This window comes from Diadema setosum, chromosome 15 (genome assembly GCF_964275005.1).
Source record: "Diadema setosum chromosome 15, eeDiaSeto1, whole genome shotgun sequence".
In the NCBI taxonomy this organism is placed as follows: domain Eukaryota; kingdom Metazoa; phylum Echinodermata; class Echinoidea; order Diadematoida; family Diadematidae; genus Diadema; species Diadema setosum.
The window spans coordinates 11,559,034-11,582,345 of record NC_092699.1 but is presented as its reverse complement, the minus strand read 5'-3'; the positions used below and the strand labels follow the sequence as shown (position 1 = coordinate 11,582,345).

General features: G+C 38.0%; 1 protein-coding gene across 1 annotated transcript in view; it reads left to right on the top strand.

Annotated features, from left to right (window-relative positions):
- LOC140238521 (N-acetylated-alpha-linked acidic dipeptidase 2-like) overlaps positions 1-15,713 on the top strand; it is a 32,434-nt gene extending 16,721 nt beyond the window's left edge. The window contains exons 7-17 of the mRNA XM_072318425.1: positions 270-351; positions 1,037-1,212; positions 4,154-4,273; positions 6,435-6,517; positions 7,842-7,973; positions 8,664-8,746; positions 9,655-9,745; positions 10,910-11,165; positions 12,953-13,037; positions 14,332-14,424; positions 15,468-15,713. Of these exons, the coding sequence (XP_072174526.1) occupies positions 270-351; positions 1,037-1,212; positions 4,154-4,273; positions 6,435-6,517; positions 7,842-7,973; positions 8,664-8,746; positions 9,655-9,745; positions 10,910-11,165; positions 12,953-13,037; positions 14,332-14,424; positions 15,468-15,666 (1,400 nt within the window). The 3' untranslated portion in view covers positions 15,667-15,713. The remainder of the gene's footprint in view (positions 1-269; positions 352-1,036; positions 1,213-4,153; positions 4,274-6,434; positions 6,518-7,841; positions 7,974-8,663; positions 8,747-9,654; positions 9,746-10,909; positions 11,166-12,952; positions 13,038-14,331; positions 14,425-15,467) is intronic.
- The last annotated feature ends 7,599 nt before the right edge of the window (positions 15,714-23,312 follow it).

The following is a 23,312-nucleotide window of genomic DNA, read 5'->3' as shown; positions in this document are numbered from 1 at the left end:
CAGGTATAAGACAAACTTAAAACATCTGAGTTGGTCAACCCAAATGACATACATGTATTTTGGTCAATTAGAGAGAATCCTAATCTGTGAGCTTTTGTGGGTTTTTGGGCAGGGTCATCACATTTATATGTCAGTAGAAGTTAATAGCCTGACTACTAGATAGAAATAATGACAAAGTTACAAAGTTCTCAATGCTTTACTGCCTGGTGCTATTGAGGTAGGAAATTTTAATAATGACTCTTTTTCTCTTGTTTTACCTACTTCTTAAGAGAGTATTCCAGCAGACGTGGATATAACCCATGACTTTCCCGTCCAGACGATTGGATACGAGCAAGCAAGAAGATACTTGAAGTGAGTATAACCTCATAGAGATGTGATTGATACATTTTTTACATACAACTATGATTATCTTGTGTAACGGCTCTCACCATGTGATACGGCAGAGGCATATACAGTCGCCATGGGACATCTCTACTTTTCCTATATTAATCAGCTTAAAAATGGATTAGAGTTTCGCTTTTAAATGCACGCCTGCGGGTGCATAAAGTATATGAAAACATGTAAAGAGCAGTGAAATGAGTATGTAGGTGCAGCATACAAAATTTAAACTACCCTTGTGAATTTGTGCCCATGTGTGCTGAATTGGACATCTACTGTACTCCAAATAGACAGCAAATGGTGATTAGCACTTTATGCAGCAGTAGAGAGAAAATGCCACTCAAGAAAAACAAAATGAAATTCTTTGTGACAAACAGATCGCCTCTTTGTTTTGTTTTGCTATGTCAAAAAAAGGGAGGGCCCCATCTGGTTTGACCCTTTCTATTCCTATAATACAAATGTATGCAAAAAGGGGGGCCCTGAGCCATTCCCCCCCCCCCCCATTCTTTGCACCAGACCTGTATACTACCACTTTTTCATTCATGTATGGACTGCTTGTGTGATGAACAGTTTATATAATGACATGTTGTATTAAATTAGTTATTTCATTTTAATTTCTGCTGTAACATTTTAATGTCTGATCTGGTTTTGCCTGTAGGGCCCTGAGTCTACCAAGGGCCCCGCCAGATTGGCAGGGTTTGGAGGATAATGCCTTTGAGGTGGGGCCCGGGTTTGCCAACCATGCCCGTCGGTTCAAGATGACCATCAATAACGTGCGAAAGGTCACTCCCATCACCAACGTGTTCGGCATGATCCCCGGAAAGGAAGAGCCAGGTTGGTATCGAACATTTTTTTTTTTTTTGTGATTCTCACCGTTTTACTGGAACGCCAGGTAACCTCTATGTATACTGAAGGACAAGTTAACCTTATGTGAATTGAGGTAATGCAGTGATATTACAAATGTAATAAAATACATCAGTGAAAGTTTAAGGAATATTAGACAATCCGTTCCAAAGTTATACATTTTTAAAGTTTCACTGCCACCACTGCTAAATGAGAAGACTTGTGATGTACCTCACACGGGTACAATGATACAAAGAAAGTATGAGGAATATTCAACATATTTTCACTTTTCTCACATGATACACCAGCACTTGACTTGCCTCTTTCATTATAGGCAGGGAAGATAATGTTACCCGTAACATACAGCAGTAACAAGTCAAGGGAATGTGTACTTTATTCAAAAAAGAAATTTTGTGGAATTCTCTTTTTATTTCCTTATATTGTTCCATGCATGTGACATCACAAACTGTACTAGTCTTCTCATCTAGCAGTGATTGCACAGAAACATTGAAACTTTTGAACAGATTGTCTACTTTTCCTCAAACTTTCACTGATATACATGTACTATTGATGCTGCTACATTCACTTCAATACACATGTTTTTTTAAGGTAAACCTGTCCCTTAAATTATTAACAGTTCCTCACAAAATATTCCCAAGCATGAGCAGTGCATTGCACACTTTTAGCTCATCTCTGCCTGTCTGTGCAGGATTGTTCGGTATAAAGCAGTGACTGTTCTCAATCGACAGACCGTCAGAAAATCTGGTGGAAGCCTAGCTGATGCTGTGGATTTGCAATGTGCATATTAGATTTAAAATTTCATAGTGAAGGAACAGTAAAATGCTCCCAGGGTTTTTCTTTTCTTCCTTTTTCATGAGGGAGGGGGGGGGGGGGGGTAGAAGATGGCAATGATATGCATTGTAGATACCAGTAAGTATTGTGAACCTAGATACCTTCCACCATGAATACAACTTTTTTCCCTCAGTTTGAGCTCTTAACCCTTCTCTTCCAGAGTATGAGATTCAATTCAATTCATTTTCATGTTTTCATTTTTTATGTAAAGCTGATGTAAAGGGTATAATATTTGGAACCTCTTTAACCCTATTTTTACTGGGCTACTTAGTATTTGAGACCAAGTTTTAAAAAGGCTGAAGGATTGCTCAAGTTTTGTGTCAGAATTCCTCAAGGCATATCAAACAATTTTCTTGAAAAAAGATTGCACAATCAAAATCAATTTCTTTTTTTTTATTTTTTGTTAATTTCTTATGTATTTCATTGTTTTTGACCTTTTGTTTTCTATTGTTTTTTGGCCAAAATTTGTTGCAGGGACTTTTTCAAGCTTATCTACATTAGAATTGATTAATTTCTATGATTAAAAGTTTAAATAATCTAATTTATATAAATTTAACAAAAAAACACAATTTGCATTGGATTTGCACACAATATCATGAATTTGAGCTGTTTTTAGGTTGACATGCATATGCAAAACATTATGTAACTTCAGAATGGTGTACCTGGACATCACAAATTTGGTCTCAAAATATGCGGGAGACTTCAATGAAAAAAGTCATGAAACGACGCGGCAAAATCTCTGCACGTTGCGGAATCATGGCGCGAAATGTCGAGGGGGTCAATTTGACCCCCCATTGATATAGGGTTAACCCTAACTAGGCCGGGGGGGGGGGGGGGGCCTCCGAGGCCCCCCCCTCGACGTTCCGCGCGATGTATCGCAATCGCAAAAAGGTATCGCCGCGACGTTTCATGACTTTTTTCTTTCGAGTCTCCCGCATCTTTTGACACCAAATTTGCGACGCCCGGGCGCGTGGTTGTGAAGTTACGCATAAATATGTACATGCATGTCAGACCAAAAATTGCTCAAAAACGTGAATTCGTGTACAATTTCAATGCAAACTGTGCTTACAGGCAAATTTCATAAAAGCATGATTATTTTGGTGTTTTATTGATTAAAATCAATGAATAACATATTTTCTTGTTCGGAGCGATGTCGCGGACAAATTTCATCGAAAAAACAATGGAAAACATAAAGTCAAAAAAACAAAGAAATACATAAGAAATTCAAAAAAACAATAAAATACAAAAGAATTTTCTCTGATGTCACAATTTTTTTTTATTACATTTGCTAAGGACACTAAAAAGAATATTTACACAAAAAATGTGCCTGTTTTGAGCTTTATTTTGCGATTTATACCAAATAGTCTGATTTCATGCATCATTATGCATAAATTAGCCTAATTTAGCATAAATGATAATTTTTTGAAAAATTAACTTCAAGGTATTTAAGATTACATCATAGGCAATGTATGTGCCAATTTTCGTTGCGATCGCGCGGTCGACGGCCGAGATCTGGAGGGGGGGCCTGGGAGGCCCCCCTCCGGCTCTATCAACTACCTAAATAGCCCGGCCTAGTTAGGGTTAAAGACTGAGACAAAATGGCAAGTGGCGTGTGGAAGATTATGCCTTCGATTTTGAACAAGTTTCCATTCCCTTTTTATGCAATATATAGATAATTTTTGTATTTTATAGGTTTTGTTTACCAATGGGAGCTGTGATTAAAAAGAAAAATGTTCGAGGTTATCACATTTGATGCATAGCGTGTATGTGTAGGTCGGTTGTATCACAAAACATCCTGCCATATAAAAATTTTGCAATACAGCCAAAATATAAGGAGATATCACTGTTATTCCCAATAAACCAGAACTGTAGAGAGTTATTCTAGAAACAATTTTATTATAACTATTGTTCACATTTTGTATATTCAACAATATCAAACATCACTTCTACTGATTGACATTTTTACATTGGTTGTTTCTATCCTAACTCACATGTTAGAACGATTTTGAAGCACTAAAGTTGGGCTTTTGTTTCATCTGCAAATGGTAAAGGATGCCTTTAATTCTCTTGCCCCTTTCAGATCGTTACATCATTGTTGGCAATCATCGGGACTCTCTGACGTACGGCGGGGTCGAGCCAGGAACGGGAACGGCATGCTTGATGGAGCTCTCGCGCGTGCTTGGCTCTCTATACCAGCGAGGTTAGTCGACTGAATGTATTAGAGACACCAAAGGGATATGGACACTTGTCATTGTCAACACAGAAATTGAAATTATGGCTGGATCATACAACTTTGACCACAGCAGAAATATTAAGTGTGAGAGGGTGGGCAACTTCTTTACATTAGGACGGCAAAACAACAATGATAATGATGTTGATAGTGAAGACAGCGATGATAGTGATGGTGGTCATAAAGATGATAGTGATGACAGTGATAATGAAATGATGCATGAGATAATCAAAGATTCATGTACAGTTGAACCTCTATTATCCGGCCTCCCTTTATCCGGATCTCTCTATTATCCCGACGCAATCTCGCCGTGATTTTTTTATCTTTTTTTAATAATTACGGGAGGAAACACACATGAATTACATATACTTGATACATTTCTTAATAATTATTTAGGTAAATCATCCCAAGAATTTATAAAAGAAAATGATTTCCGCTTGCAAACATGAACCTCTATTTTGGGGTCTGTTACTGAGTGTAACAATGAAAAGGTCGCAGTATACACATTACTACATGTGGTACTACAATGGGCTACATCAGTACATGTGTATGTGTATGTACGATAGAGCTCTATTATACGGTATGTACATGTATAAAGCATTGAGTCTCCCGTATCCGGCCAAATCCCTTATCCGGATGAGCCCCGGTCCCGACTTGTCCGGATACGAGAGGTTCAACTGAAATAACAGTGATGACAAAGCTGAAACTGCTGCCGCTTATGATCATAGCGACAAAGATATTAATTATGATAATGGCAGTGACACCAAAGATCGATTATAATAATAATAGTGCTAATAATAAGGTTTTGTTTACCCAGGGTAGCCTCTTCAGTGTTGTCACTGGTCTACCAGAGCTATACATATTGTAATATCCCAGGGCTTTGCTAATATAATTACCCTAGTGTTGCCAGGTACCAATTTATACACCTGGGTCGAGAGGGACATAGTGGGTAAAAACATCTTGTCCAAGGACGTAAGCACTGGGAGGGATTAGAACTCGGGTCCTCATATCAGATCTGGAGTCAGGAGTCTTATCCACTATTCCACAGAGCCCCCACAGATCATGAGTATAGATTGCTAGACAGAGTCATGAACGCATAAAGGGAAAGAAGGACAGAAAAAACAAACAAACAAACTTGCAAGGCATTTGATTTCCCATGGCAAGAGTTGTTAGCTCTCAAATTCAAACCTGAAATATTTCACTCCAGTGCCACTTTACATCCTTTTATTATGGGGTTGCATAGGAAAACTTACCAAGAACAGACACCACCATCGAAAAAAAAAAGGGACTATGGCCAGTATCTAATTTGTGACTGCCTGGCTCTAAGCCCACATAAAGTCGCAGATTAGGATTATCTGTAACAGACCAAAATATGTCTGTTGGGCTGACCAAATCAATTCTTTCAGGGGTGTCTTAGCTGTGAGAGTATTATATTTTGTCTACCTACCATCCAAAATTTGGTGACTTAAAACAAAATCAAAATTGAGGTATTTGCAGTTTTTCAGGGTCATATGTTGTTGTTTTTTTCTGACATGTACTGCTTTAACTGGGAAATTCAGTATACATACTACACTTCTGCACAGCAAGCCTGCATGACCCTAATCTTTAAATCCTCTTTTCTCCTTTTTTTTAATGAAATGGCACCTCATAACTCTCTTGTTTCAACCACTTTTTATTTGAGTTGGGGTGCTCCCATTTCAACAAGTTATACATGATTAGAGCTTACTCTTTTATACTGCAGTCAACCTTTTTTAAGCTACAGTCAACCTTGCTTATTAGAATTGACCTTGTGTAAGTCATACATGTATAATCACCTATCCAAGGTGAAGGTCTTATCTAGTCTTCTCTTTATATTCCATTGAGTTTGATCCTTCATTATCTAAATTCTCTCGAAGTAAAAGTGTAGAAGCTATTTCTTCGGTCCAAATAGATTTCACTTAGGCAAGGTTGACTGCATCTAGAAAAATGAAAATTCACTTTAGCCCTCTTTTGTGGGTTTTGAGCTGGGTGGTCACATTTGATCTGTATTATCCATCGTCAATCTCTGCTACCCTACCGCTCTGCTCCTAGCGCTTAGAAAGGTTGTAATAAGCGCTTTATAATTGATATTTTATTATTATTATTACCTAAGGATGGCGACCCAGGCGGACTGTGATCCTGGCCAGCTGGGATGCGGGTGACGACGGCAATATCGGGTCAGCGGAGTGGGTTGAGGTAGGCCGGCAATGTTCCTCCCATCGTATCTTAGTACAAACCATTGCTCTTTTAAAGGGACTGTGCAGTACTGGTTGAGGTGGGGATTCATGTTTTGAACATTCTTAAGTGAGATAATGAGAAACCTCTTATGAAATATGAAAGGGCATGTAATTTTAAGAAGGATTCAACGTTTATTTGTGTTTATGATGAAAATTGGTTTTCAAATGGCTGAGATATCCAAAATAGTGATAATAATAAAAGGCGACAGGCCACAACTTTATTAGGATCTCTTTGTTTCACCTTGTTTTGGGATATCTCAGCCATTTCAAAACCGATTTTCATCAAATAAACTTTTGATACCCCTTAGATTTGCATGCTCTTTGACATCTCATAGAGTGGTTTCTGAATATCTCGCAAAACGTTAAAAGCTAAATCTTCACCTTGACCAGAACTGTACACACCCTTTAACCCCTCTCTATTCAAGGCACTTTGGACAGTGTGTATAAATGCTATGCGGTTTCCCATCCTTATCAGGACTTGTAGCATGCAGAGGGTTAAAGTGCAGTTCCACATCATTTTAAGTTTCAATTGATTTGACAAAGTAAATCAGATATGTGGAAAAGTAAAAGTTTCATTGAAATAGGACAAGAAATGATAGAGTTATGGAATTCAGGGGATTCTCATGTGTTCACATGGTAGTCATAAAAGGACCAATGCCATGATAATGTTAAAAATAATTAAATGAAGGTATTCGGTTCTTAACCCCTTGAGGACTGTTTGATTTTGCTACAACATGCATTTCCCATAGACGCTTGCCTGAATATACTCGGGACTTGATCGTCCTCAATGGGTTAAAAATTGAGATGTCAACAGTGACTTTTTTGCTGCGTTTTGTGCTGGTTTTTTCTCAACAGGATCCTTCCAGTTTCATGAAAAAGAATGCCTTCCCCAAATTGTATAACTTTTCTTACTTCTAGTCTATTGTAAAGAAGGTAGAAATACTGTATAAGCTGTTATTTTTGAGAGGGTTTAATTTTCACAAATTTCGTTAATCTCATTTGGATTGCGAATTTAACAACAAGCGAAAATGTCTCCATGCACTAGGGTAATAGCGGATTTACATTAGCGTCGCCATCAATTCGTGAAAACAACATCTCTCGAAAAAATGTCTATGACCTCCTCATTCGCGAAAATATCTGTACACGAAAATAATAGCGTATACAATACTGTTTTTTCCACCAAAAATACCCTTTTCAGTCCTCGGGATACCGCAATGCTGCATATCAAGGTTGGAATCCCCTACATTCTATTCAATCTTTATCTGTTTCACTTTCTTTCACAGGACAACGCTGAGGCTCTGCGGGAAAGGGCGGTGGCCTACATCAACCTGGCCGGAGCCGTGCAAGGGAATTACACTTTCGCGGCCGCCGGCAGCCCTCTTCTCACACAAATCATCCACAATGCGACGAAGAGGGTAATTAAGGCCCAGGCCTCGCTCGCTTGTAACACTTGCAAAGGTCCTTTGCCTTGGTAGCTTGTAATGCTTGCAAAGACACTTATATGCCTCAATAGCTTGTAACGCTTGCAGGAGTCTTTAATCTGTTAGATGGAGCAAAAATTTGATCACACACGTTGAGCATACCTCAACCTCTATTCCCAGTCTCTTGAGGCTGTTTCTACATAAAGTGCAGTAGAGCTGTGTGAAACACAGTGTGTAAGTAAAGGTTTCTAAATCTTAGAACAGAGCTAAGCAAGATCCACTCCTTGTGAAATCTGTCAGCATGTAATGTGTGTATATTGCAGTTCTAATTGTCAAGAGTCACATTATATGTGATTTTAATGTTTGAACTTCATATGCATTTAATCACAGATTTTTCTGTTAAATGTAACTGGCCATTGACCAGAAACTGCACGAGTGATATTATTATTGTCAATGTATATCACTGTATCATATAAACATTAGAATTTGGCCCTAAGTTTAGAGTGATTTGTGAAGAATATCTTGGAATAAAGTAGTATGTGATACTGCCTATGTTTGTCTTCAGTCGTATACTGTATCATTGCCAAAACATGGATAGGCCTACTGTGTTGTCAGTAAAATACTTACCATGTAACCTTTGACCTCAAACCCCTTCCTTGTCTCACCTTCCACCCCCAACCTAAGGTAAATTGTCCAGACCGTACCCATAGCAGAATGAGTGTTTACAAAAACTGGGCTGACAAAAGAAGTAGCAGTGTTGGGGCCAGGTAAGCATCTGATACCCAATTGTCTAAACTGGTAAAAATCTTGTGACAGCACAATTAAGTATGAATGTTTAGGCCTACAGATCTGGTGGCAAGTCATACTTGTACTTTTTTTTTCTTTTCTTTTTTTGCTGGTGTAATGTGCATAGGCCATTGAATTAGCTTAACTTGTTGAGGACGGGCTGATTTTGCTTCAACACACATTTTTAGTAGACACTTGCCCGAGTATACTCGGGACTTGTCCCCAAAGGGTTAGCAGTCCACTACACGCAACTTAACTGTAACTTGAACAATGGCTTATTAGCATACTTTAGCTGGGCAGTTCATGATTTGCCCCTCCAATGAGGCATGGAAGACGCATTATGAAAATCATGATTTGTTTTTCTTTTTTACTGCAGTGAACATGTTTATTGTGTCTACAAAGCCACTAAACAAAAAAAGTTGGAATAATTCCAGTCCTTACGACTATGTGCTAACAATCATCCATTGTTTCCAGATTGGCCATGTAAACCATATTTTTATTCTTTTCAAGCTGAGTATCATTTCAAAACTGAATTGTACTCCAGCACTAATTTTTGTTGTGTTTTTTCTGGGTTTTGTTTTGTTTTTGTTTTTGTTTTTATTTATTTTGTTGTTGTTGTTGTTGTTGTTTTTTTGGGGGGGTGGGTGGGCTAGCAGTGTAATGGGTAGATTTTGGCAGTGTTGCATAAAAAAAAACTCTTACCGAACAGCGCACATACATCCAGTAATCCAACTTCATTTACACGTTTCACATTTCAAGCCTTTATCATGGATAACACTTTTAGTCAAATGTAATGTGATATAGTCCAGATTCAACCATACAGAGGTTGTGGATTATCAACCTGCTCCCATCTTATTCTGTTTGGGTACTTCCCTTACCCCCGATACAGGATTGACCCCCTTGGGATGGGGAACGATGCGGCACCGTTTCTACATGTCGCAGGTGTGCCCAGTCTGGATCTTAAATACACCTATGACAAGGTATGGCTCTTTTGTTCCGATATTTTCAATATAGCATTTCATGTGGTGCAACGAGCTTTCTCTTTTTGTACAATCAATGCACTCCCTTAAAGGTCCAGTTTACCTTTGGGAGCAGTGATTTCAAAGATGATCAAGATATCACATTTGAAGCATATGTGTAGGTCTGTTGTATCATAAAACATCCTACCATATGAAATATTTGCAATAAAACCTAAAATATAAGGAGATATCAGGGTTTTTCTCAATAAACCGTAACTGTATACAGTTTAGTCTGGAAACATTTTTATTCTAACTATTGTTCCCATTTTGTGTATTTAACAACACTTAACATCGATTATACGGATTCAAATTTTAACAGTGGTTGTTTCTATCCCTAACTCACATTTTAGAACAATGTTAAAGCACTAATGCTGGGTTTTTGTTTCATCTCCAAATGGTAAATTATGCCTTTAATGCGCAAAGAGACTCTAAAGTAGTGATATGCGCTATTAAGCACTGTATTGCTTATTTATTTTGCTGTAGTTATTATTGGAGATGCTATGGATTTCTCTCTTTTTTTTTCAATTGATGTAATTCTTTCCAGTCCTTTCAATCATTTATTTGATCTTTTACATCTCTAGATGTGAGCTGCTAATTCAGACTTGCATTTATTAGAAATAATGCAACTGTCACTGCAAGCTTGTTTTCCACAAAAATTGTGTTCTTTCCCTCACAAAATTATATGCACGCAAGAGTTGTAGGTGATCTAGGTTTTGTGAGTATCAAGAAATCTGTTGCCCGGGCAACAGTATCTTTTAATATGAAACATGCAAAATATTGTGGATGGAAGAACTCCCTAAGTTTTTGAGCATTATAGTGGAACTTTTGCACATGTGATCATGGTAGTGTGTAGTTGTACAGGATATCTTGTTTTCAAGACTACATAACGTATGTTGCCATATCAATGTTAACTGCGCATTAGCTGCTGCTTATTAGTTAGTCTCTGAAGTATACCAATAAAGAAGATACAGGCATGGGTATTAATAACCTTCATTGGCTTCCTTGTCTGTGCACGTGTGAATAAGAGCACTGAAGAATACAGTGTTAGTCAAGACTTGAATCATGCTTTTTCTTCTGTAAGTGTGAATGGGCAAAACTGAAATTATACCCCATGCTATCTTCCAGGAACGTTACAATGAGCTACCCACCTACCCTGTGAGACACACCATCTTCGACACCTACGACTACGTCCGACGCTTCATCGACCCTGATATGACGATTCACGCGGCCGTGACCAAGGTCGTGGCGGAGGCGGTGCTCCTGCTGGCAGACGACAAACTCCTGAAGACGGAGTTTGTGAACTACGCCGACGCCCTGCAGGAATATTTCCGAGACGTTCTCCGGCAGGACGAGGCCAGCTTGGCGCCCAAAAGTAGTATGGGTGAGTTGGATTTCAGACGTGACGTGCAAAAGTACTTGTATGTATACATGTAAGCCAGTTCACACTTCCATTTTGCGAATGGGCAGATAAAAGTAACTTGCACAATTATGCAAGTTTGTTTTTAAATTCACTGAGATAAACAGCTGTGATGTGATGATTATATTCATGTAATCCATAGAAATGGTGCTTGCTAGCATATCGACCTGACAGCAAGCCTGGTTAGTGGCAAATATTGATAGATAAAGGTTGTTTAACTCATTCCGCACAGACAATGAAATGAATGTCTGCCAAAATGTCAATTGAAACCATTCTAGTCACCTGGGCCCTGTTGCATAAAGCCTTAACCAGAGTTTTTTTCATGGTTAAATCCAGAAACTCTGGTTAAGAATTTTTACCCAGAGTTTTTCTATTGCATAAAGCTTAACCATAGTTTTTTCTCAGGTTAATGTTCACAAAACTCAGGTTATTTAACCTTAGCTGTCTAACCAAAGGTTAAATCTAAATTTCTCTTGTTAGCCCCACTTAGACTTGGAGCTACCAAGGCTGCCATTCTGGAAACAATTTAGCTGGGAAGATTTCGGTGCAGGAGTCGGAAACGCAGTACAGCAGCTAGTAGACTCTACTAGATCTAGGCCTAACAGTTAGATCTAGTTCTCTAATTATAAATTAGTTCTATCTATAGTATCACCTTTATAAATGTAGGCCTACTAATCGATCTAACGTTAGATCCAGCTAGGTTCTTACTTCCTAGACTAAACGTCTAGTTAGAATCTACTCATTAGACACTTTAGTTTTAGACGTATACTAGAACTAGATCTAACGTTAGACTCTAGAACAATCTAGTTCTAAATTCTAGAAGGCCTGACTTTAGAGCCCTAGATACGTGAATGAAGGTAGCACCAAAGAGGGTAGATTCAATAGTATTAACATTATTAGAGGTAGACCTAGGCCTACCGCAAGTAGCTGTAATATAGACTAGATGTAACTGTTGGGTACAAACTGCGACCAGCCCGAACGAAGCTAACGTTACAGTATCTGTGTGAAGGAGCGCCCTGGGGTTAGATGTAGCCGTAACAGTTGAGTTAGATCTACATACAGGTACTTACTGTGCCTGTAGATGTGTAGGGTGTTTGCACTTTCGTATCCATGTCGATAGCTCAGCTTCCATAATGTCGTATTGCACCAGAATCACAGATAAATCCCTATAACTCATAACTTATTTCCGAAAACAGATTGGCTGTCGAGAAGCTTGTAGCAGGCTCGCTAGCGGACATACCGCTACTCGTACTAACTGTTACATGTTTGTGTGGCAGCGACAGCATGCAGCGCAATACTGTCATGTACTACAGTACATTGTACATTTAGACAGCGCGTAGCGGTGATTGCTAGCTGTGCGCGGAGCGTAAAACTGAGAAAATCACTAGCACTTTCGCTTTCTATCCTCGTCAAGTTTATTGGAATAAAAGAAAGCCGATATACCGTAACCTTAGTTTTTTTAACCAGAGAAATTGACTAACCATGAAACTCGGGTAGAAAATTTGAACAATAGTTATGATAAAATCATTTCTAGACTAAACCATCGATAGTTATGGTTTAGTGAGAAAAGTAGTGATATCTCCTTAAATTTCAGGCTTATTGCAAAATTTTTTTATCTTAGGATGTTTTGTGATACAATTGACCTACACATATGCATCAAATTTGATAACTCTAACATTTTTTTAAATCACTGCTCCCTAATGGTAAACTATACCTTTAATAATTGATTCCCTGTCTTTCTCATGTCAAAGGTCGTCTGAGAGACGCCCTTCAACGTTTCAATGCGGCAGCCCAGAGATTCCATCAAGATAATTACATTCCTCCTGACATGGAAAAGTGAGTACTGTAATTCGCGAGTCTGTATCCAGGCATTTTTATTTTATCTTGTTACAACTGGTCGTACAATTTCCCAAAAAAGAGTGACCTAAAATGAAAGGATTAAAGCAGCAATTATATATGTACGTGTACCTTTTGAATTTTGGTTGTCATTTCCTTATATTGTTGTACGCATGTGACATCTAAGTTATTCATACACAGCAGTAGTCTTCTCATCCAGCGGTTACTGTACAAAAACTTCAAAAATTCATAACTTATGAACGGAATGTCCGATTTTCCTCAAACTTTCAATGATGTGTTCTACTAATATTGCTACATTCTCTCAATCCTTATGTTTATGAAGGTGAACTTGTCCTTTAACAATGTACAACTGTACGTCAATATTTCATCTCCAGTGGGGCAAAAATACACTTTCCTCTAAAAACATGTATTAACCACATGTAAGATAATCATCATCATCTGCAAATTTCAACTTTAGCTATTGAAATTAACAGTGATTAGGAAACCCACTTGGCTTGCCAAATTTAAGTCATTCGTAAAGTCATGCGTAACTTTATGAACAGCTTTATGAAACAGGGTCCAGCCAACCGAGCGGCGCTCGCTGTGGGTACAGCAGTAGTGGCAAGAGGACTCTCTGGTGCTGATTTAGTCACCTTTGACTCAGGATTTCCATTGCTTTTCTTTCCTAACCTCAACTTTGTGCATTTTTTTTTCCACCAGAGCCTGAGGGCCCTGCAATATTTGCTTTATCTTTTATGTGAAGACCAGTTCGTTGACTGATAAACTGAATATTCAGGCATATTGTTTATTCCCCACAGAAAAGTAATTAATCTTTGAGACTTCCAGCTATTTCAAATGAAACTGGTGCACATGAATTGAATACAAGAACTGGAAAATATTGACCTTTACAGTATGGGATTGGAGGGACAAAAAGGAGACTCAAAATATGCTATGTGTTCTCCACAGCTCATGTAGAAAAATTGTGCTGGAAACTGTTTTATATTGTTTTTATTCATCTATTATTCATACTTTTTCTCTCAATTCATAGCAATTGAAATACGATTCCAGTAGAGTAAATGTGTCCTGTACTTTTCTAATATTTTCAGCTGTTTCTGTGTTTATGAATGTGTGTGTATGTATGTAAAGAGTATGTATCTAATATATATATTTGTGTTTGTTTGTTGTTATATGATAGTAATTATGCAATTTCACTCTCATTCTCAACATTTTACTTCAGTTTACATATAACTTTTCTGCTACTTAATATTTTTTTTTTCCTGTCTTCATTCCTCAGCCCAAATCTCTTGCGAGAGATAAACGACAGGGCAATGTCTATAGACAGAGCCCTCACAGGGGATGCAGGAAAATTCTACCTCCCCCAGCTTAGGTGAGTCTTTCGAGCTTCATTATATGTGACCCGCTACAACAAAAGGATCCTAAAGTCGCTGACGGTTGAGCCGAGAAAAAAGAGTTTGAAATCACATCATCAAAATTGGTCAAAACCATCGGATTTCTGTTTTTGGCATTATTTTGTACTCTAATGTTTTGTCTATCATCTGCTGAAATTTCGAAGCTAAATGATCAAAGGAAAGGCAAGAAATCAGTATTTTTCTGGGCCATGATTTTCCGACTTTCAACGTAACAGAAACGTGTCCGAAGATTTGGATTTAGCGCCACAGCTAGACTCCGCCGCCTAGCAGCGAGGGAGTGATCTAATTGGTCAGGGCGTGGCATCCTGATTACTGATTGGTCGTGCGTAGACTGCTGGCGCTAAGCTTGAATGAACATCACGGGGGTCGCCAGGAGCATGCCTTCTATTGTAAAGCGGTGAAAATTGTCTCGCCTCCCCCTTGATCATGATAGCGTCGGAAGGAAATCTTTGAAGGCGTTTTTCTCGGAACTATGATTTCCTCAACTACTCGACATGCGCTAATAAAATCATCGATATCTCCGCAACCGAGTACTTTTATGAGTTGTGCTATATATGAAATTAAAGAAGAAGAGTAAGGGAATTAATATCATGCCATTTTCAGAAAATTGTCCTTCCCCGACTTTCGGATCCTTTTGTCGTAGCGGGTCACATATGATCTATCCCTGCAATCAAGGCATCACAGTTCATTGAGGTTTCCGACACCATCCTCTGTCAGTTTATAAGGCATAGTATTGTGTTTTCTTTTCTTTTTCCTGTTCTTACTATTACATTTTTTTTCGGTGTATTTGAAGAATCTACGATTCCCCTTCAATTGGGGCAATGAAAATAACAGGGGCCAGTATGGTAAATTTTTGTGTTATTAGATCCAAATGAGTAAAAAGAGAATTCTTATTACAAACGTTATTGTTAGCAATGTGAAGTTTGGAGAGAATTCTTTTCGTTTGAACTCATCCACCTATCCGTGTCTTCCTCTCTTCCTGTTCTCTACGATGCACCAGACACGTCGTGTTCGGGCCGTCCAGGAGCGGCTACGAGGGGGAGGGCCTGGCCCCTCTCCGCCGAGCGATGGAGAACGCCCGTCTCAGCGGCGACCTGACCCAGCTGGAGGATGCGCTGTCCACCACCATCGCGAGGATAGAGGCGGCCACTCGCCTCCTGACGGACAACATCCTGGCAAATAGCGACGCCCACTCGTGATCATGGGCGGGGTCTGTTTGTTCAGCAAACAGATTGACAGTGACATTTTTAAACTGAAAATAGCTAAAATTTTCAGCTAAATGCAATGATGGGCCCTCTTTACCATGTGGAGTATCAAAAAAAAAAATGCCCTAGGTGAGGGACAGTCATAGACATAAAAACACACAGACATGTGTTAAGGCTCAAACTAACTTTTTCTTTTAGTTGCCCAACCATGAAATTTGATGGCCCCAGGCCACCAGGCCACTGCTAATATTGAGCCTTTCATACATACACAAACAGTCATAGACATAAAGACACACATACATTGTACATACCTTTTGGTACACACAGACACTTTAATTTATACACACACATGCACAAACTTGATATAGCATGCATTCCTGAATATGTGCCAGTGAAATTTGCTCTGCCTAGAGCTGCCGTCATTGTCTGCCAAAATAGATATTCATGTTACCACGGTGACGATGGAGTCTGTGGGCATCTGTGTGGGACCCTGTGTCAAGCTTACCCTCAGATGCTGTGGAAGAAGAAATTTTGTTCATTGCCTGTTGTCTGGTGTTTCTTTCAGGGCAGGTTCCTATTACTCTTTGGAATGCACTTAGACTAACATTTTAACATCACCTCTCGGCATGATGAGAATATCAACAGAGCATCAACAAATGAATGATATAGCATCGCAAGAAAGAGAAGGCATGTGTTTGTTTGTGATGTACACTTTGAACATTTTCATTCCATTTTGCAGAGTACTTGTACAGCTTTTCTCTTTCATGGTGTATTGGGCAACAAGGTTGTCATCTCCATCCATTTATGATGGCAGAATCATCAATATTTTGAATATTTTGTTCTTTGAAAAAGAAAGGAAAAAAGGTTTTGGTTTCTTATGTTCAGGTTTTCTTGGTATGAACATGTTGATGTATCTCTGATGTATCTGTTCCATTCAATATCAAAAGTGCATTTCTTATGCCTTTTACAATGATGATATGAGGCTTATAATGTGGATCAAATTGTTCCCTAGCTGAGTTTACGTGGTGCTCATCTCTTTTCACATTATTTTCTGATTATGTGTATCATTTTTAATAGATATTAACCTTGATATTATATGCAACAAATCAAAGGCGCTTTATCGATCAGCTCTTCACATGAGTGTGTACTACTAACATTAAAGTTGCACTGTTTTACGGCCATATTTTGATCTAGTGTTCAGAAATGCCACAATTAGGTTTTGACCCAGTTGTTTACCATAGTTCTGTGAACAAAAAGTACCATATTTTCTCCTTATTGAGGATTTTTTTTTTTTCAGTTGAGAATTTAGAAAAAAAAATCAGTGGCAATTTTGTGCAAAATCCGACCATTAATTTGGCAGTGTTCAACCTTCTTACCGTGCTGAACGTTTTTAACCCTTTCTGTGCCACAGAGACTTTGGACGGTGTGTACAACGCTATGAGCTTTTCTGTACCAGTCAGCATTAAGCACACAAAGGGTTGTGATGTATGGTGCTAGCTACATGTACATCAGTGAATGTACAATAATGTTAAATAACAGGCATTATTCATTCACAATCAGAGGATCTTGGCTGTGTGCAAAGTGTATTGTATGTGTTAACTTTCAAATTATCTTCTCGTCTGAAAGAAGACGATTCTCCCTCCTGATGGTCGGAAAGATGGTCCCCAAAGTTTGGTATGAATGATGTGTAGATGAATTAGGATTTGTATTGAGATGGAACAGCTGTGATAGGGAAAAAACGATGCCAGATATGGCTTCATTTATTTTAATTTCAAAATTAATTCAAATTTGTGATCATGTCAATGATTCATCTCTGCTGGTCGAAGCCAGTTAAGATATGATACATGCTGGATGCAAATATCAGTGGTGCACTATGCCTAAATTTCTTATAGTGCGATAAAGAGAACCTCAGCTAATTGTAATAGGAACAATGTCATTACAGCTATGACTCCTTGTAATTGCTTTCTTAGAAAATTGACACTTGATTTTTTTTTTTTTGTAAATTAGTTAAATCATTACTTGATTTGAAGATAATGTACAAGGAATGAAAAGAAATGTTTTGATAGCTGCATTCTAAGGGCTGCAGTCTGTGTTAATTGTCGGAGAGAACGCTATCAGTTTGATATAATCTACTTGTCAATTGAACATTTGTGTATACATTTTGTTATAAAGATGTGAAATATTCCAGGTATCAAATATTTAAGAAAGGCCTAAATGATGATTATGATTCATTGTCTTGTGCATTGCTTTACCGTAAAAGGATATTGAAATACATTTTGTACTAGCTGACTAGGTTATGTGGTAGATCCACTGTAACATTGGCAGATACATGTTCATATGTGCATCAAAGTTATGCGTTATCACCGACAGTAAATTTATTTTGTTGTGTCATGAAAATCATTGCTGTGTATATATTTGAAGTGCTGAATATCAATCAAGTGTTGGCATCGTATACTGTTTTACAAACTTGGTGTTGGAAATTCCCTGTATTACTTCTTACACTTGTTCTCTTTTAGTCCCTTTTTAGGGGTTGGGGGTTGGATTGTTAGGTGGGATGCTCGCCAAATTAATACTAGAACTATTGCAACCCAGTCAGTCCGCAGCACGTATGCTAATGAGCCGATCCGGCAAGATTTATTCAGCACTCTCGTTGACGATCTTTGCATTCGAAAGGTGTCTCGTCGTGCGAGATTTTGCGAGACTTTGATAGGGCTATGGTTTTCACAGTGTAGCGACTTGTACATACATTCGTCATGACTACAAGTCACGGTAAATTGTTTTCCAGACTTTGATCTTTATTTTGATACTAAATTTGCCTATAACATCGGATCTTATCATGACTATATAATCAGTTGAATTTGCGTAAATTTTACCTGCTTTTCACGGAAGATTTTGTCGCCTAAAATTCTTTTTTGGTTCCTGACCGGATTAAGAAACTGTTGTTTCTGATTTTGGCTTTTTCGTAGAGAGGAAACTTAGATGCTCATCATATATTGGAGTCAAGGAGACGCAAGCATGATTTATACTAGTTTTTCTGTTTTGAAATGTCTGTAAAATTCACTCCTAAGCCGGAAGTATGCTCCGCACAAAGTGTACAGTGGCGCGAAAGAGCTCTCTCATTGGACAGTGCGTGCGTTCAGCGCTTGAACTACACGCGTGCCAAGAAACCGCAAGTGGCATGAAACCGTTATTTAGCAGCGTAATGACGTAATGCAAGCGCTGAGTGCAGGCGCTGTCCAATGAGAGAGCTTACTCTTGAGATTGCACGGTTTCAAGCTGATCAGCACTGACATCGATGTATATTTTACTGGTTCCTAACCGGATTAAGCAACAAATTGTCAAGATATTTACATGGATACAAAGATTAGGAGATGGACTACCAAATAAAGCATTTTCATTGAGACGCAAGGTGAATTTGGTATTTTTTTGACGTCTTGAAAGTGTACTGCACGAATTACTTTTTTCATCATTTTTCAAGCTCAAATTACGCTATGATATTTTTCATTTACAAAAATTTGAGTAACATGTGACAATAGTTTACATATTTTCCTTGAATTTGATACCAAATTTGTGAACATAAGGTGTATTTTTGTTGCCGAAAGCCCAAGGACAAAATCCCCTTACGCAGCTCATTACTTGCAAGCCTAAAGCGGGCTTGCATACGAGTTGAATAGATACGAGCGAATTATTGGGTGCTGCGGACTGACTGAACCTGCCATCAAAAAACCGTCAGCACTTTTAATAGTGTTTTCTCAAAAGTGTATGTATTTTCCGTGGTCAACGTTTCTCTATAGTTCTCATGCTCTCACAATAAACATTAAAAAGAAAAAAAAATCTCTATGACCTGATTTTATCTAAGACTACAATTACAAATCTAGCAGGGAAAACATGTCTTGTCTAAAGATTGATGCTTTCAGCAGCTGTAAGATAGCTGACAGAAGTGGAGTGGTTATGTTTAGGCTGGGTATATCTTTACGTTTGGATTGTTCAAAAGTAATTCTTTTTCTTGTTCTATTTTATTTCATTATTAGTTTTGATGTTATTGTTGTTGATATACATACAAAGCAACTTTACAACAAATATCTTCCAGTACTTAAATAAGTATTTTCTTTTTCTGTTTGTGGTCAGAGTAGTACTTGAAATGGGTCATATTATCAGCATGCTGCAGCTCTTCTGTGAACTTTGTACATTACATTGTTACTAGTATTCTCATCCATGTTTTCCTAGATCATGTGTTTGTACAATGTAGGTCGATAGAAAGATTTCACATGTAGAGGTGGGGCTCTTTGTGTGATAAACTTTTTGAAATCAATTCTCTTTGCTCCCATTATACGTATGTTTCCAATCCATTTTGGAATACTTGAAAGTGGTAAATGTGTGACTGACATGTTAACGATGTGGTACTGATTTGTATCTTTTAAAGTGGACTTTGAAAACATTGTCAAGGTCTAAATGTTTCTTTTTCCCCAAACATACATTGTATAATGTGCATTGTTCAAGCATAATTGAATGTGTTAATTAGTAACGCTCTAATGGATTAGATCATTATTTTGCCAGGGCCTCTCGTTTTTGCATGACTGAGGTCATAAAAGCTCAATTTTATAATTCCATGTGCCTACCTACATTTTCATCTTATCTGTGATCGTGTATTTATGCATTCCACTAATGATACTCTTTTTATTTCACTCTTTGTAGTGATTGTAGTGGTGTACTGAGTTTTTCATTAGCACTAATTTATATTCTCTACCTCTTCCTCACTATTCCTCGAAAACAAGTAATTAAGAAGTAGTTGTACAGGCATCATTACTATACAGTCAACCTTGCTTAAATCGACCTTGCATAAGTCGAATAATTGCCTAAGTCGAAGGTCTTTTCAAGTCCTCTTCTCTCTATGTTCTATTTATTTTAATACCTCATAAGTCGAATTTTCTCTAAGTCAAAGCTGTTTCTTCAGTCCAAATAGATTCGATTTAGGCAAGGTTGACTGCACTGCAGATACGTTTTGGTAGACAGTTATGAGATACACAAGTGTTGCAGATGTCTTTTGTATTCAGGCTGACGTTTCCAGCTGATCTCTTTTACAGCCAAAGTGTGTGAAACTTTTGATCTTATTTATTATCCACATACCAGTAGTTCCTGTAGAAGTGAATGTGGTGTTCTCTGTTGTCTGAAATACATCTTCAACGTATTCTCCTTTCATGCCATCTTAATGGCGATTGCTTTTCATCTGCATTGCTTGTGAATGCATGTGTACATGTATTACTAAATGTTTCATCGTTAGTTGCCTTCCTTCATTTCGATTTACAAGGTTGTACATTCTGTCGAGTCATTGTAGGCCTTTGATGTAGGCCTGTAACAAAAGTACGATGATCATTCCATTGCACTGTATTCAAAATGAGTTTGTGTCAGAATTGCACAATTGTTCATTTGGACCATGATTTGCCTCGTTGCAATACACATATCTTGGACTGCTTTAGAGAAAGCAAAGGAATACTTCAGTACTGTTTTGCCTACACTGAAAGAATTTTATACTGTTTGATTGTTATAATTGTCTTTTGTATGTGTCTTTGTTTTTAATTTCTCCTCTTTCTTATGTATCAATTTAGAAATATGCCATGCTGTATATCCTTACAGAGATCAAGATATGTTAAAATAATATCAAATCTGAACAAACATGAAAAATGAAAAACAAGTGGTACTATTTTACTGTAATTCATGTTTCAAAGTGCATCATAAGTAATGTACCATGGCATTCGTTTGTCGCCTGAAAATTGTTTTCGAAACTTTCTTACTGCTGGTTCGCTTTTAGGTGTTGGGGTTATTCATGTTTTCTTTTTCTTTCGCTGTGTTTACGCCAATATCAGGACAATTTAAGGAAATGGTTCCATTGTCAATACATTTGTTGTCTGAGCAAACAGTGATGTGATGGGTTAGGGCAAATGCTGTTGGCTAATTTTATTTCAGGACTGATTTGTGTAATGAAAATTTATTCCTTCAATATTATGGCATGCTCCTTCCCCTTTTATTCTTAGCGCAGAAACTGTAGAAAAATATTGCCCTTTGTTTTTTAGTCATTACTTACGGTTATGTGATGAAGGGAAACACTTGTTGTGAGACCTTGTACACTTTTTTTGAGACCTTGTTGTTGTATTTACAGTCAGTTTGAAATATGATCTGCTGATTGGGGTCATGAAATGATGTCATCAGATTGTGAGAACTGCCAAAGCTCAGTGTGACGTCACATCAGTTGGTAAGCTTCATCATTTAATATGTTAATGCAACATTGATGGAGTAGGTTGTTCTGTCAAACTTTGTACACGATGTGTAGACCGTATAGGCTTAAACAATTTGTTACCAGCTTTGAAAAAAAGAAAGATGACTGAGCACAAAGTTTTTAACAGAAGGTCACCTTTGAGTGCAATCTCTCAGCTCTTTGTGTAAGCCTGTCCTCCCAAACGGGCATAAAAATGCAGTGGAACCTCTATAAAGAGGACCTTAGGACCATGGAAAGTACCTTGTTGCATCAGGTTTCTGGTTGTACATGTATCAGGGTAAATAAACAAAGAAATGTATATACCGGTAGTTGGGACCAGCAAATGGTTGTTTTATAGCAGGTTTTTTGCTGTATACAACCTCTGTACAACAGGGTTCACTCTTTTTATGATTTATGGGCAGGCAGGAGTTCATTGCCAAGATTTTCGGCTAGAAAAAGTGAATCTGGTCATTGGGCATTTCCGGACAGAGGTTTCAAAGCCTTTCTGGCCTTTTGTTGTGATACAGTGTGATTATGATGTCGAAATTGTGAGGGGCCATCAGCGCAGACTGCTGGTCACTTTGCTTTGGGTCCACAACTTGAGCTTTCCTCTCCTTCCACTCATTACATGACGACTGCAAATAACCCAATTCATTTTTTTTTTCTTCGAATTATCAGTTTTCATTGAGTTTCAAATGAAACTGCCTGATTGCAAGAGGTTTGGATGCATTTGAAATATGGTTTTACCGCAGAGTGTTGAGAATATCAAGGAAAAGAACAAGGGAATGACTGAGTACTAGAGAAGATTGGATCAAGGCGAGTCATACGTAAGGGGATACAGTCACTCAAAAGATTCAGTTTATAGACCCATCATTAGAAGAAATTGTATAGAAAAGATTCTTATTTACGGGAAAGTGGAAGACGGAAAGAAGCAAGAAAGACAAATGAAAAACTTAGGCTGAAAAAAAAAAAATTAGGAAATACACAGAATTGTAGTTGCTCAGCTGATCCCATCGGGCAACAGATATGGAGGCTGCCTAGAGCTCACCCACGTCACTGCAGTGCATATTTGTGCCAAATGACATCAGTGATGGTGGTCGAGTAGAATTATATTCACCTTACTAATACAATAGTCTTTCTTCTCTTGTGCTTTCCACTTTTCTATTCTCTTATTCCAAGCGCATCGGTCGAGACCTTGCCAAGAACATGATGCACTATGATATGAACAGTTATATCATTGCTGTTCGTACTTTGGCTATGGAAATTTTGAAATGAATAGGGTTTTTCACTGAAAATTACTAGTCACCTCCAGGAAATTGTGTAGGTAATTGAATATCAAAATTGTAAAGTTTTGTTTTGATTTGTTTTGTTTTGTACTTGTGGAAAA